This window comes from Heptranchias perlo, chromosome 3, assembly GCF_035084215.1.
Source record: "Heptranchias perlo isolate sHepPer1 chromosome 3, sHepPer1.hap1, whole genome shotgun sequence".
NCBI classification, from domain to species: Eukaryota; Metazoa; Chordata; class Chondrichthyes; order Hexanchiformes; family Hexanchidae; genus Heptranchias; species Heptranchias perlo.
This window is the reverse complement of record NC_090327.1, coordinates 68,743,676-68,756,825: the sequence shown is the minus strand read 5'-3', so window position 1 is coordinate 68,756,825 and position 13,150 is coordinate 68,743,676. Positions and strand designations below refer to the sequence as shown.

The following is a 13,150-nucleotide window of genomic DNA, read 5'->3' as shown; positions in this document are numbered from 1 at the left end:
ATTGTTGCGCGGTGTCCGTTCATCCGTTGTCGCAGCGTCTGCATGGTCTCGCCAATGTACCATGCTCTGGGGCATCCTTTCCTGCAACGTATGAGGTAGACATACGTTAAAATAAATTTTTAAAATAAATTTTTAAAAATAAATTGTTAAAATAATTTTTTTAAACGATTTTTTAAATATAGATAAAAGTTTTCAGAAAAAAATGAATCTTTTTTATATTACTTAAATTTTCAGAAGGGAATCACCATTTTAAAGATACCTATAAATACATTTAATTTCTAGCGTATTTCTTAAAGTCCTATGAGGAATCCAAAAGCACAGTCACAGTTTGTGAAGTGGAAAAAATATTAATTTCTGAACATGGGCAATCTTACAAAGAAATAATTACACAAAGCATTTCCTGAAAGCTATTTGAATGTTAACACCCTAATGACATTAAGTTTATATTTAATCTACTAAACCAGTCTTGGGAATCCTGGGGTTGATCTCAGGATTTATGGTCCACCCTAGCAATGCCGTACAATTAACACTGGAGAGAGAAAATAGGCCATCTCCACTACCAGTAAATGGAGAAAACTAATATAACTATGTTAAGCAATGACCACAATCAAGCCAAACTGCTCAAGCTTAAGAAAACTTCTGTTTTCTTGTAAAAAGCCAGGGCACACATACATAGCAATCAGAAAGGAACAATAATCCCTTTCACTGCAAAAACCTAGAAATCCTAAATTTATGGAAAGAATAACTTTTATCCGTTCCCTCCTTTTGACTACTGTTTGGACGACTCAGTGATTCATTCCATTAATGGAAAGAGAATGGCCCTGAAATTAGGTGGGGGTTCTTCCAGTCTCCCATTGTAGCTCCAGTGGGAGACCAATGGAAACCCCCAGTGAAACGATGTAAACTGCGGAAAATGGCCAGTAGAGGACCTGTAGAACCCCTCCAGAATTTCAGGGCCAATAACATTTTTTTATTTTAAAAGTTGTGTTCATCAAGGTGTTAGTACTAGGAAATGGAATTCTTCTCATTTCGGGCAGACTGTGTTAAGCACTCCAGGCAAGGTTTAATGCTGCCAGATACAGAATAAATCTCCCTCTGCTCTGCCCTAACCCCAAAAGAACACCCCCTGCGATGACATTTACCAAAACTTTCAACTTCAACGGGGGCATAAATCCGGTGATATCGGATCGACCGCTATTGGAAAGGAAATTGGGTGTATAATGGACGGCCGATCCGATATCGCCTGTTTTACATACTTGCCGAAGTTGAAGGTTGCGCCCATTGTTTCCATTTCTCACACTAATCTGGGCTGAATTTGAATCCAGGTCCCCAGAAGTGCAAAGCCCCAGAAATGTCTAATGTACCATTCCACCCAACTCCCTTATAACAACCTGCTTACCATATGTGTAGCTGCTTGAACTGCAAAAGCTAACCAGCTACTAAGTAGGAAAATTTATCCTTTTTGGAGACAATGCACTAAGAGAAACTAACAACCCTATGAAGTGGAACTGAAATATTTTCTGTGGGAAGATGCAGATCATCAAAAGATGCAGATCCCAAATAGTATAATTCCTTCTCCCCGGGCCAGAGGAGAATTAAACAGCACACAGAAAGGGAGAATGCCAAGTGAAGGTTTAACAAAGGAAAAGGAATTCAGATGAAGGCAAAATGGGTAGAGACAAGTACTAGTTGTAGCTAACTAAATTTCACTATATAAATTGTAGAATTCTTTACAATTAAATAATTATTTTCATTGTGGTTTGCTTTCAGTTTTTTTCATTTAGAGGTAAAAGGCTGTTTGCTTATGCAATTTGTGTTCTAACCAATGTTAACTTTCATGGATTATGTAATATCTTAAGTAACAAGATATTATTCCATTTACTCCAAATCAATAGATCGATTTCCTGCAGTTTAGAGGACATTTTAGGCTGAATCTTGGTTTGAAAGGGAGAAAATGTTTCTATTTTTTCTATCAAAGGACAAATTATATTTTCAGCATGAAACCTAAATGGTAACATCTTTATTCTCATATTTACTTATTTTTCCATTTATTTTAACCCTCCATTTACTTTTCCTTTCATTTACTACCACTACCATAAGATGGTTTAAACTGCCCAGAGAGGAAAACAAATTACAATAAAAACTAAACATCAAAACAAAATGTTGCATGTCAAAGTAGGTTCATTTGATATTTATTTCACTCAGAAATAAAACTCTTGCTATTTCTTTCTCTGCAGGAATTTGGCTGTTATATGTCTTGCTTTAGAGTGAATACACATGGAATAAAAATAGCATTACATGCATTCACATGCAGTGACTTCTGTTTTAAAAAGCTCAATTAGCTTCCCTGATGGCTTTGCCTGATCATACATTGAATCGCTGAGCTACAATCCAGGAGTAACCCAGATTTGCTCAATTAGCTGACCTCTGCCAAGGCAGCAGTAAGCCCCTACAATTGGCATCAACATCCCTTGGTTAGGGAGCAATAAAAGAAAAAGCCAAGGTTCCTGCTTCTGACCAATATCCAACAACTCCTACTAGAAGTGCATGTGTGTTGACAACTGGTAAAGACTGCACCAGCTCAGCTGTGATGTCCCCTATGGTTAAATAGCCATATGATTCGTGGCCATCTAGGTGAGGTGCCAGAGGGTGGCTGCTGTCTGTGGAGACATATCCAGCGAGGAGTCAACGGGGGTGAATTTCCTCGGGGCTTCTCCCGTTCTGCCGTTGTAACTTCGGTGAAAGTTCAGCAGACTCCCCATTTACGTGCATAAAAGGGTTTTCCGCTGAACTTCCACCAATATTACGATGGCGGAGCAGGAAAAGTTCCGAGGACATTCATCCCCAATGTCTTCAGGGGAAGAGAAGAAGGAGAAAATTGGCAAGAGAAACAGTCCATAGAAACATACATTCTCGATATATCTTATAAAATTGCACAGATTGAAGATGAACGTATTCTTACTGTCCTTTCAGTGAGATGGATCTTCAAATGGATGGATTTTAAAATTAGTACATTAATTATCAGATCCCTTGGGAATCAGGTTGCTGCCCCTCAAAGCTGCATGCAAAACCTTCAGTAAATATTTCATTAAAATGTTCAGCTATTCTGTTACAGGAGAGAAATCTTGCATCCTTCTATTTTGCCAGCATTGTTTTTCTTAGACTATATGAAGGTCCCTGGTTGTTTATGTGCTATACAGTAGTCTGAGTTGTGCATAGTTACTCCTTTGTAATATTTGCATTGATTGCACTTCAGACTTGAAAAGTTGCAGAAGATATTGAATGAGGACAGCATGCTTTTTAATGGAACATCTTAAAAGAAAGTCCGGGCAAAAGTCGAAAAATTAGTCTGGTTTTCTCACGTAGCTAACACCATTTTTGGCCAGATTTTTAAAAATTTTTCATGGGATGTGGGCGTTGCTGGCAAGGCCAGCAATTGTTGCCCATCCCGAATTGCCCTTGAGAAAGTGGTCGTGAGCCGCCTTCTTGAACCGCTGCAGTCCGTGTGGTGAAGGTTCTCCCACAGTGCTGTTAGGTAGGGAGATCCAGGATTTTGACCCAGCGACGATGAAAGAAGGGCGATATATATCCAAGTCGGGATGGTGTGTGACTTGGAGGGGAACGTGCAGGTGGTGTTGTTCCCATGTGCCTGTTGCCCTTGTCCTTCTAGGTGGTACAGGTTTGGAGGTGCTGTCGAAGAAGCCTTGGTGAGTTGCTGCAGTGCATCCTGTGGATGGTACACACTGCAGCCACTGTGCGCCGGTGGTGAAGTTAGTGAATGTTTAGGGTGGTGGATGGGATGCCAACCAAAGGGGCAGCTTTGTCCTGGATGGTGTCAAGCTTCTTGAGTATTGTTGGAGCTGTACTCACCCAGGCAAGTGGAGAGCATTCCATCACACTCCTGACTTTGCCTTGCAGATGGTGGAAAGGCTTTGGGGAGTCGAGAGATGAGTCAGTTGCCGCAGAATACCCAGCGTCTGACCTGCTCTTGTAGTCGTGGTATTTATGTGGCTGTGCCAGTTAAGTTTCTGGTCAATGGTGACCCCCAGGATGATGATGATGGGGGATTTGGCAATGGGAATGCCGTTGAATGTCATGGGGAGGAAGATTTTTTTTTAATTCATTCATGGGATGTGGCGTCGCTGGCAAGGCCAGCATTTATTGCCCAACCCTAATTGCCCTTGAGAAGATGGTGGTGAGCCGCCTTCTTGAACTGCTGCAGTCCGTGTGGTGAAGGTTCTCCCACAGTGCTGTTAGGAAGGGAGTTCCAGGATTTTGACCCAGTGACGATGAAGGAACGGCGATATATTTCCAAGTCGGGATGGTGTGTGACTTGGAGGGGAACATGCAGGTGGTGTTGTTCCCATGTGCCTGCTGCTCTTGTCCTTCTAGGTGGTCGAGGTCGCAGGTTTGGGAGTTGCTATCGAAGAAGCCTTGGCGAGTTGCTGCAGTGCATCCTGTGGATGGTACACACTGCAGCCACTGTGCACCGGTGGTGAAGGGAGTGAATGTTTAGGGTGGTGGATGGGGTGCCAATCAAGCAGGCTGCTTTATCCTGGTTGGTGTCGAGCTTCTTGAATGTTGTTGGAGCTGCACTCATCCAGGCAAGTGGAGAATATTCCATCACACTCCTGACTTGTGCCATGTAATGGAGAAAGTCTATGGGGAGTCAGGAGGTGAGTCACTCACTGTAGAATACCCAGCCTCTGACCTGCTCTTGTAGCCACAGTAATTATATGGCTGGTCCAGTTAAGTTTCTGGTCAATGGTGACACCCAGGATGTTGATGGTGGAGGATTTGGCGATGGTAATGTCGTTGAATGTCATGGGGAGGTGGTTAGACTCTCTCTTGTTGGAGATGGTCATTGCCTGGCACTTGTCTGGCGCGAATGTTACTTGCCACTTATCAGCCCAAGCCTGGATGTTGTCCAGATCTTGCTGCATGCGGGCACGGACTGCTTCATTATCTGAGGGGTTGCGAATGGAACTGAACACTGTGCAATCATCAGCGAACATCCCCATTTCTGACCTTATGATGGAGGGAAGGTCACTGATGAAGCTGTTGAAGATGGTTGGGCCTAGGACACTGCCTTGAGGAACTCCTGCAGCAATGTCCTGGGGCTGAGATGATTGGCCTCCAACAACCACTACCATCTTCCTTTGTGCTACGTATGACTCCAGCCACTGGAGAGTTTTCCCCCTGGTTCCCAATGACTTCAGTTTCACTAGGGCTCCTTAGTGCCACACTCGCTCAAATGCTGCCTTGATGTCAAGGGCAGTCACTCTCACCTCACCTCTGGAATTCAGCTCTTTTGTCCATGTTTGGACCAAGGCTGTAATGAGGTCTGGAGCCGAGTGGTCCTGGCGGAACCCAAACTGAGCATCGGTGAGCAGGTTATTGGTGAGTAAGTGCTGCTTGATAGCACTGTCGACGACACCTTCCATCACTTTGCTGATGATTGAGAGTAGACTAATGGGGCGGTAATTGGCCAGATTGAATTTGTCCTGCTTTTTGTGGACAGGACATACCTGGGCAATTTTCCACATTGTCGGGTGGATGCCAGTGTTGTAGCTGTACTGGATCAGTTTGGCTAGAGGCGCGGCTAGTTCTGGAGCTCAAGTCTTTAGAACTACAGCCGGGATGTTGTCGGGGCCCATAGCCTTTGTTGTATCCAGAGCACTCAGCTGTTTCTTGATATCACTTGGAGTGAATTCAATTGGCTGAAGACTGGCTTCTGTGATGGTGGGGATATTGAGAGGAGGCAGAGATGGATCATCCACTCAGCACTTCTGGCTGAAGATGGTTGCTAATGCTTCAGCCTTGTCTTTTGCACTCATGTGTTGGACTCTGCCATCATTGAGGATGGGGATGTTTACAGAGCCTCCTCCTCCCATTAGTTGTTTAATTGTCCACCACCATTCACGACTGGATGTGGCAGGGCTGCAGAGCTTTGATCTGATCCACTGGTTGTGGAATTGCTTAGCTCTGTCTATAGCATGTTGCTACCGCTGTTTAGCATGCATGTAGTCCTGTGTTGTAGCTTCACCAGGTTGGCACCTCATTTTTAGGTACACCTGGTGCTGCTCCTGGCATGCTCTTCTACACTCCTCATTGAACCAGGGTTGATCCCCTGGCTTGTTGGTAATGGTAGAGTGAGGAATATGCCCGGCCATGAGGTTACAGATTGTGCTGGAATACAATTCTGCTGATGGCCCACAGTGCCACAGGTAGCCCAGTTTTGAGCTGCTAGATCTGTTCTGAATCTATCCCATTTAGCACGGTGATGGTGCCACACAACACGTTGGATGGTGTCCTCAGTGTGGAGCCAGGACTTCGTCTCTGCAAGGACTGTGCGGTGGTCACTCCTACCAATACTGTCATGGACAGATGCATCTGCGACAGGTAGATTGGTGAGGACGAGGTCAAGTAGGTTTTTCCCTCGTGTTGGTTCGCTTGCCACCTGCCGCAGGCCCAGTCTGGCAGCTATATCTTTCAGGATTCAGCCAGCTCGGTCAGTAGTGGTGCTACCGAGCCACTCTAGGTGATGGACATTGAAGTCCCCCACCCAGAGTACATTCTGTGCCCTTGCTACCCTCAGTGCTTCCTCAACATGGAGGAGGACTGATTCATCAGCTGAGGGAGGGCGGTAGGTGGTAATCAGCGGGAATTTTCCTTGCCCATGTTTGACCTGATGCCATGAGATTTCGTGGGGTCCGGAGTCAATGTTGAGGACTCCCAGGGCCACTCCCTCCTGACTGTATATCACTGTACCACCACCTTCTGGTGGGTCTGTCCTGCCGGTGGGACAAGACATACCCATGGATGGTGATGGAAATGTCTGGGACATTGGCTGAAAGGTATGATTCTGTGAGTATAGCTATGTCAGGCTATTGTTTGACTAGTCTGTGGGACAGCTCTCCCAATTTTAGTACAAGTCCCCAGATGATAGTGAGGAGGATTTTCCAGGTTCAACTGGGCTTGGGTTGCCTTTGTCGTGTCCGGTGCCTAGTGGTCCGTCTGGTTTTATTCTTATTATGACTTCTCATAGCAAGATTGTATAACTGAGTGGCTTGCTAGGCCTTTTCAGAATCAACCACATTACTGTGGGTCTGGAGTCACATATAGGCCAGACCGGGTAAGGACGGCAGGTTGCTTTCCCTAAAGAGCATTAGTGAACCAAATGGGTTTTTACGACAATTTTTCAGTTAAAACGGCCACCATTACTGATACTAGTTTTTTTTTCCAGATTTTTTATTTAATTAATTGAATTTAAATTCCCCAGCTGCTGTGGTGGGATTTGAACTCATAACTCAGATTATTAGTCTAGTAACATAACCACTATGCTACCATACACTTATAGTGTGAAAGTATGATCAGTGATCCACAGAAAATGAAGTAGCACAGCAACAGCACAGCAATATTGGAATATGATTGAACCAGTTAATTTTGAACATACATTTTTCCAGTGTGCTTTGTATTGTAGAGTTGTAGCACTGTTGTGATGGTAAACACTACTGAAGTTTTGCCAATATAGAAGTGTTCCGCATCTTTCATTTGAACAATTCCCTATTCAATTTTAATCTATTATTTACATCATATAATATATTATATGATGCAGATATTGTTAAACAGTTGATGTCATAATTCAGCTGTTTTGCTGAGAAGAGAGAGATTGAAACACTTCAAAAATATATATATTTCAGGGGGACATTGAGTCTATTGTAGGCTTCATAATTTTTACACCTTGTAATGAAAGAAATTATAATCTAATATATATTGTAGTATAATTGGCAGATGTGATAATATACTTAACTGAAAACTTTTAGGCAGGTCACATTCAGTTCATTGCACCTATCCTGCTTGTTTAGTCAAGGTTTGTGAAACATTACTGCAAATCAGACAAATAGCTAGAAATTACTGTTATTGGTGTTATCGTATGAATGCTTAGCATGCTTGCATCATATTTCTCTCTCTGCTATTCTAACAGTGATGTTAACCCATTTAAAATGAATGGGTTGACACTTCGCTTAAAATAACAGAGGAATTTGATACAAGCATTAAGTATTTGCATGATAATATCACCAATAGCCATTTCTAGATCCTTCATTTGTTTTTGTATGGTCTGTGTTTGAGTGGCTTACTATTTACACAGAACAACTTAAAATACAAATAGTAGCACACTTACCCAGCCAAAAATGGCAGAATTCCAAATAAATTAATAAATTAAAAGTGTTTGAATGTTACACAGATTTAGTACCCTATACTGCATTTCTAATTACATTTTCCTACTTCCTTTACCTGTTTAAAATGTAAGGAGTCTTACAACACCAGGTTATAGTCCAACAGCTTTATTTGAAATCACAAGCTTTCGGAGGCTTCCTCCTTCGTCAGGTCACCTGACGAAGGAGGAAAGCTCCGAAAGCTTGTGATTTCAAATAAAGCTGTTGGACTATAACCTGGTGTTGTAAGACTCCTTACATTTGTCCACCCCAGTCCATCACCGGCATCTCCACATCATACCTGTTTAAAGTCACAGCTTTTAATAATAATTTAATAAAAGTACATAAACAAGTTACAGTAAAATGAAACATATACCATTATAATACAGCCAAGAACCATAGTAAAATCATCATTAATTAAGTCACGGGGTATTTTTATAATGGACAAAGTTCTTTTCACAGTATTGAAAAAGATTGTATCAAGTTAAATGTAAACGTTAACATTAATAAATCTGGTTCTTTCAATCACAGATGAACGGTGGTGAAAAACGGGCAGCTGTAGATGTGGGAAAGAAACCCAAAACTCCAAAAAAGAAGAAAAAGAAGGATCCAAATGAGCCACAGAAACCTGTGTCAGCCTATGCTCTATTTTTTCGTGATACTCAAGCAGCCATCAAAGGTCAAAATCCAAATGCCACTTTTGGTGAAGTTTCAAAGATTGTTGCCTCAATGTGGGATGGTTTAGGCGAAGAACAAAAACAGGTAGGCACAAGTACACAGTATTGAGCCATGACTAATATATAGCTCAGCTCTGTTTATAGGTGCAATATGTAGATGGCCGAAATAATTCATTATATTTCTATGTACAGGGCAAATACAGATTATTCTTCTGGGTGGAAGGTCAGTGAAAGTTCAGTGAGGTAGGAGTCCTGTCTGCCTCAATGCCCCCCCCCCATCCCTTCCTCGAACAACACTGACCGATTGTCCAGAGTTAGGGTCATTTAAATATTTTCAGCAGCTCCCAGCAGGATTCACGCCTCAATTGGGGAACCCACCTCGGGATGGGGGAGGGGCAGGAGAGAACTCACTGCAGCAACCATTGTGCTCTGGCAGTATAATGGGACCAGCTGCTTTCAGGGCAGCTAAAGAAGAGCCTCCTATTTTTGTAATAATTTAAAAATTGTGGTGCAATCGACTGTCTCATGATCAATTACATTCCCTTGGGGACTTCAAAATTTAAATCTCCATCCCCCTTAATAGAAATACTGTGTGCCAGGAATACATAGCATTCCTAGCATGCAACATTTTTATGATGTATTCCCATCATATGCATCGTATTTTACTATACCCACTCGTATTTGGACAGACATATGGGACGCCTGTCACTTCCAACAGGAAATCCTGGAAGTAACTGTTAATTGTATCCATGTGATATATATCAATTCGTGTTGATTGTATCCAGGTGGGGTGTATCAATAGGGGCTCTCTTGTACCCATATATAAGACAGCTTATCTAAGGTGTGGTGTGTGTAATGTGGAGCTCTGTAAATAAAGGCTTGGAAGCAACTGAAGACTAGGCTCTAGTATTCTATCTTTCACCACCAGGCTATCCAGCTTATAACAGTAAAAACAGGTACTGGAAAGTGGCAGAATGTCTTCCTGTGTGACTTTGCTCTTCCACTTGCCCCAGATCCTCCCAAATCTGGGCAAAAAGATAGAGGAAAATCTGCCCCATTGACTTTATTTTGAAAAAAAAATTAATAACAGGAATGATTCAACAAGGAGTAGAGGGATATAGGCTTGATGCCAGGGCAGGAAATAACTTTTCAGTCATGTCATGTAATAACATAAATGATCTTAGATCAGTTAGTTGATTCAAGCCCCACTGCAGGATTGGAGCTCATCATCTAGGCTGACAATTCAGTGCAGTTCGAATGCAGTGTTTCATTGTGGATTGTCAGATGTTCTTTTCTTCTGATGAGACAGTCAGCTAGAGATCAAAGATCCCACAGCACTATTAAAAGAAGAGCAGGTAGTTTTGGGGTCCTGGCTATCATTGTGCCATTAACCAACCCCATCAAAAATAAGATTAACTGGCATTCAATTTATTTGCTGTTTGTGGGACCTTGCTATGTGCAAATTACAGCTGTGTTTACCCATCTAACAACAGTGACTGCATATCATTAATTGTAATGTGTGAGCCTTGGTTCAGTGATAGCACTCTTCCCTCTAAATTAGAAGGTTATGAGTTAAACCAGTAGGGGTACGGTAATGTAGCGGTTATGAGTTAAACCAGTAGAGGTACAGTAATGTAGCGGCTATGTTACTGGACTAGTAATCCAGAGAGTGTGAGTTCAAATCCAACAATGGCAGTCTGAAAATTTGAATTCAGTTTAAAATATCTGGTATCAGTAAAAATGACCATGAAACTGTCAGATTGTTGTAAAACCCCAACTGGTTTATTGAAAGAAACCTGTCATCCTTCCCCTGTCTGGCCAATGTGTGACTCCAGTCCCACACCAATGTGGTTGACTCTTAGTTGTATCATACTAGGGATGGGCAATAATTGTTGGCCTTGCCAGTGACGCCCACATCCCGAGAATGAAAAGAAAAAAGCTCCACTGCAGACACTTGAACAGCTAATCTGGCCTGACACTTCAGCTCAGGTCATCGATGTTAGAAGGCAGGGCTGTGTGCAGACATTCCCAATGTCGGAGCACCTGCACTCTGGAGTAGTGACGAAATGCTGTACTGTCAGAAGTGCTGACAGTAAACAGTAAGGCGCGAAGAAGAGCAGGACAGGTCGCTTAGCCCTGGTTGTCTTTTATCCTTCAACCACTCATGCAGATTAGCTGATCATTTATCTCATTGCTGTTTGTGGGACTTTGATGTGTGAAAATTAGAATCATAGAATCATTACACGGAAGGAGGCCACTTGGCCCATCGAGTCCGCGCCAGCTCTATGCAAGAGCAATCCCGTAGCCCTGCTGTATTTGTCTACACTGCAACAGTGGCCACAGTTCATATGGCATTCATTGGCTATGAAGCATTTTGGGATCTCCTGAGCATGTGAAAGGTGCAATATAAATGCAAGTTATTTCTTTTCTTTTTAACATAAGAAAGCACTCAATGAAAAAAGACCATATAGCGCATTTAGAAGACAATGAAAATGGTTTGGACGGTTTTAATTTGAATTTGGACAATAGATGAGCTGGATAGGATGAACAGTCATTTCATGTTTCAGATTTCTTACGTTATTACATTGTTAGTGGTATTATTGTCCCTCAGGGAGTTTTTAGGTTGGCTCAGTTCCTGGAACAGGCTGTGTGGCAAACTTTACTCTTACACTGCTATGCTGACAGCTGCGACAAGTTTACTGTGTAGCTGATGGTGTATTAGCTGAAGCACAAACTGTTCTGAGCTTTTTAACCATAATTTTGGACTTTAATTTTTTTTAACCCATATGTGTTAGGAAGTACAATAATTACATTGTGTCACCAATCTCATTTTCATATCAGCCTCAGTGTAAAATAATGGCCACGAAATCCACCACAATGCCAGCGTTCTTCTTCCATAATTTCAGCTGGAATCCACTAGAACAGCCAGTAACTAGGTTTGGATCTGGTTATGCTGGGTTTCTGCCTAATAGCAATGTTTCCAGGGTGGGCCTATGGAGGCAAAACCTCTGTCTGCTCCATACAAGGTCATCGATGTAAGGAAGCAGGGCTGTGCACGGGAACTTCAATACGCACACTCTGGACCTTCATTGGGACCCAGCGTGTGGTCAGCTCAGGTAACCCTGGTGAGACCAAACATATTTGCTGACCAAGGACCAGATGTGGGGCCCACCAATGGGTCCAGGCTGGGATTCTGACCTGGACCCTTGAAGACCTGAGCAGGCAAAGTTATTTTAAAAGATTGAAAGGTACTTCCTTTCTGCAGGGTCTTGGGAGCACTAAATGTTTCTTCCAAGTGTGGTCCCGATCATCTCCCCGGGCCGGAACTCTTCAGCCTCATTGGCTTGGCTCAGGAGTTGGGGAAAGCATCTCAGGAGTGCATCTAGCCTACAGAAGACATGCAAATTGTGGGACCTCCCCCTGTGCCAGAAACTTAGTCGGGGTCAGTGGCAGAGGCTGGGCAGGTGTACCTTGGCACTTGTGCTGAGATTTGAAGTGTCTTGTCTTACACTATTAAGCCAAATAATAGTGAATGAGTGCTTATGCTCTATTTACATGCATTACAAACGCTCTATAGGGCAAAAATTGTGAGGCCATACTGCCCAACATGGAACCTTGCTAGATGTGAGCTGGGTCGGAGTTAGGGCTACGGTGTTGTTGCCCCTATTCTGCACCCCGTGCTTGCATCTAATAAGGCTTTATGTCGGCAGCACAGCATCACAATTTATGCCCTTGTACGCTTTACTCCATATCAGCTAGATATAGTGAAGCATAGTAAAACAGTTGAGCATTTTATACACAGTGAAGACCCATGAATAGGAATAAAGTTTTAATATAAACTTTCATATGATGTTTTTGTTTGCTAATGATCTTATTACAATGAAGGTTTGTAATGGTACTGGAGTTAACATCAGTAGTTTTGATGTACGGAAAGGTTTACAGGTCAGAACACCTGGCACAGGTAAGGCACTGAGAAGTGTTGAAATCTTTTCTAAAATATTAAGGTTTTATTGTAGCCAGAATAATTGTTAAACTTAGCAGATTTTAAAGTTAATTCCCTCAATTAAACTGAATCAATTGTTGGCGATCCAATGCAGCTCTCACATTTTTTTTAATAATGCTGCTTCCAAAGAAATGCAGAGGTAGAGTCTTCAGAGCCTTTGTTTGAGAGCACATCTTAGAAACTGCAGAGACGACCGTGGACTCACGTTCCATCGCCATATTGGATAATATCAACATCATCAGTGTGACCAT

The 13,150-nt window shown here is 42.5% G+C and overlaps 1 protein-coding gene across 4 annotated transcripts in view; it reads left to right on the top strand.

The window, feature by feature from the left end:
- Positions 1-13,150, top strand: part of tox (thymocyte selection-associated high mobility group box) — a 231,394-nt gene that overhangs the window by 186,167 nt on the left and 32,077 nt on the right. For all 4 annotated transcript variants that reach the window (XM_067980115.1, XM_067980110.1, XM_067980112.1 and 1 more), the window contains one exon: positions 8,751-8,981. In XM_067980115.1, the coding sequence (XP_067836216.1) occupies positions 8,751-8,981 (231 nt within the window). The remainder of the gene's footprint in view (positions 1-8,750; positions 8,982-13,150) is intronic.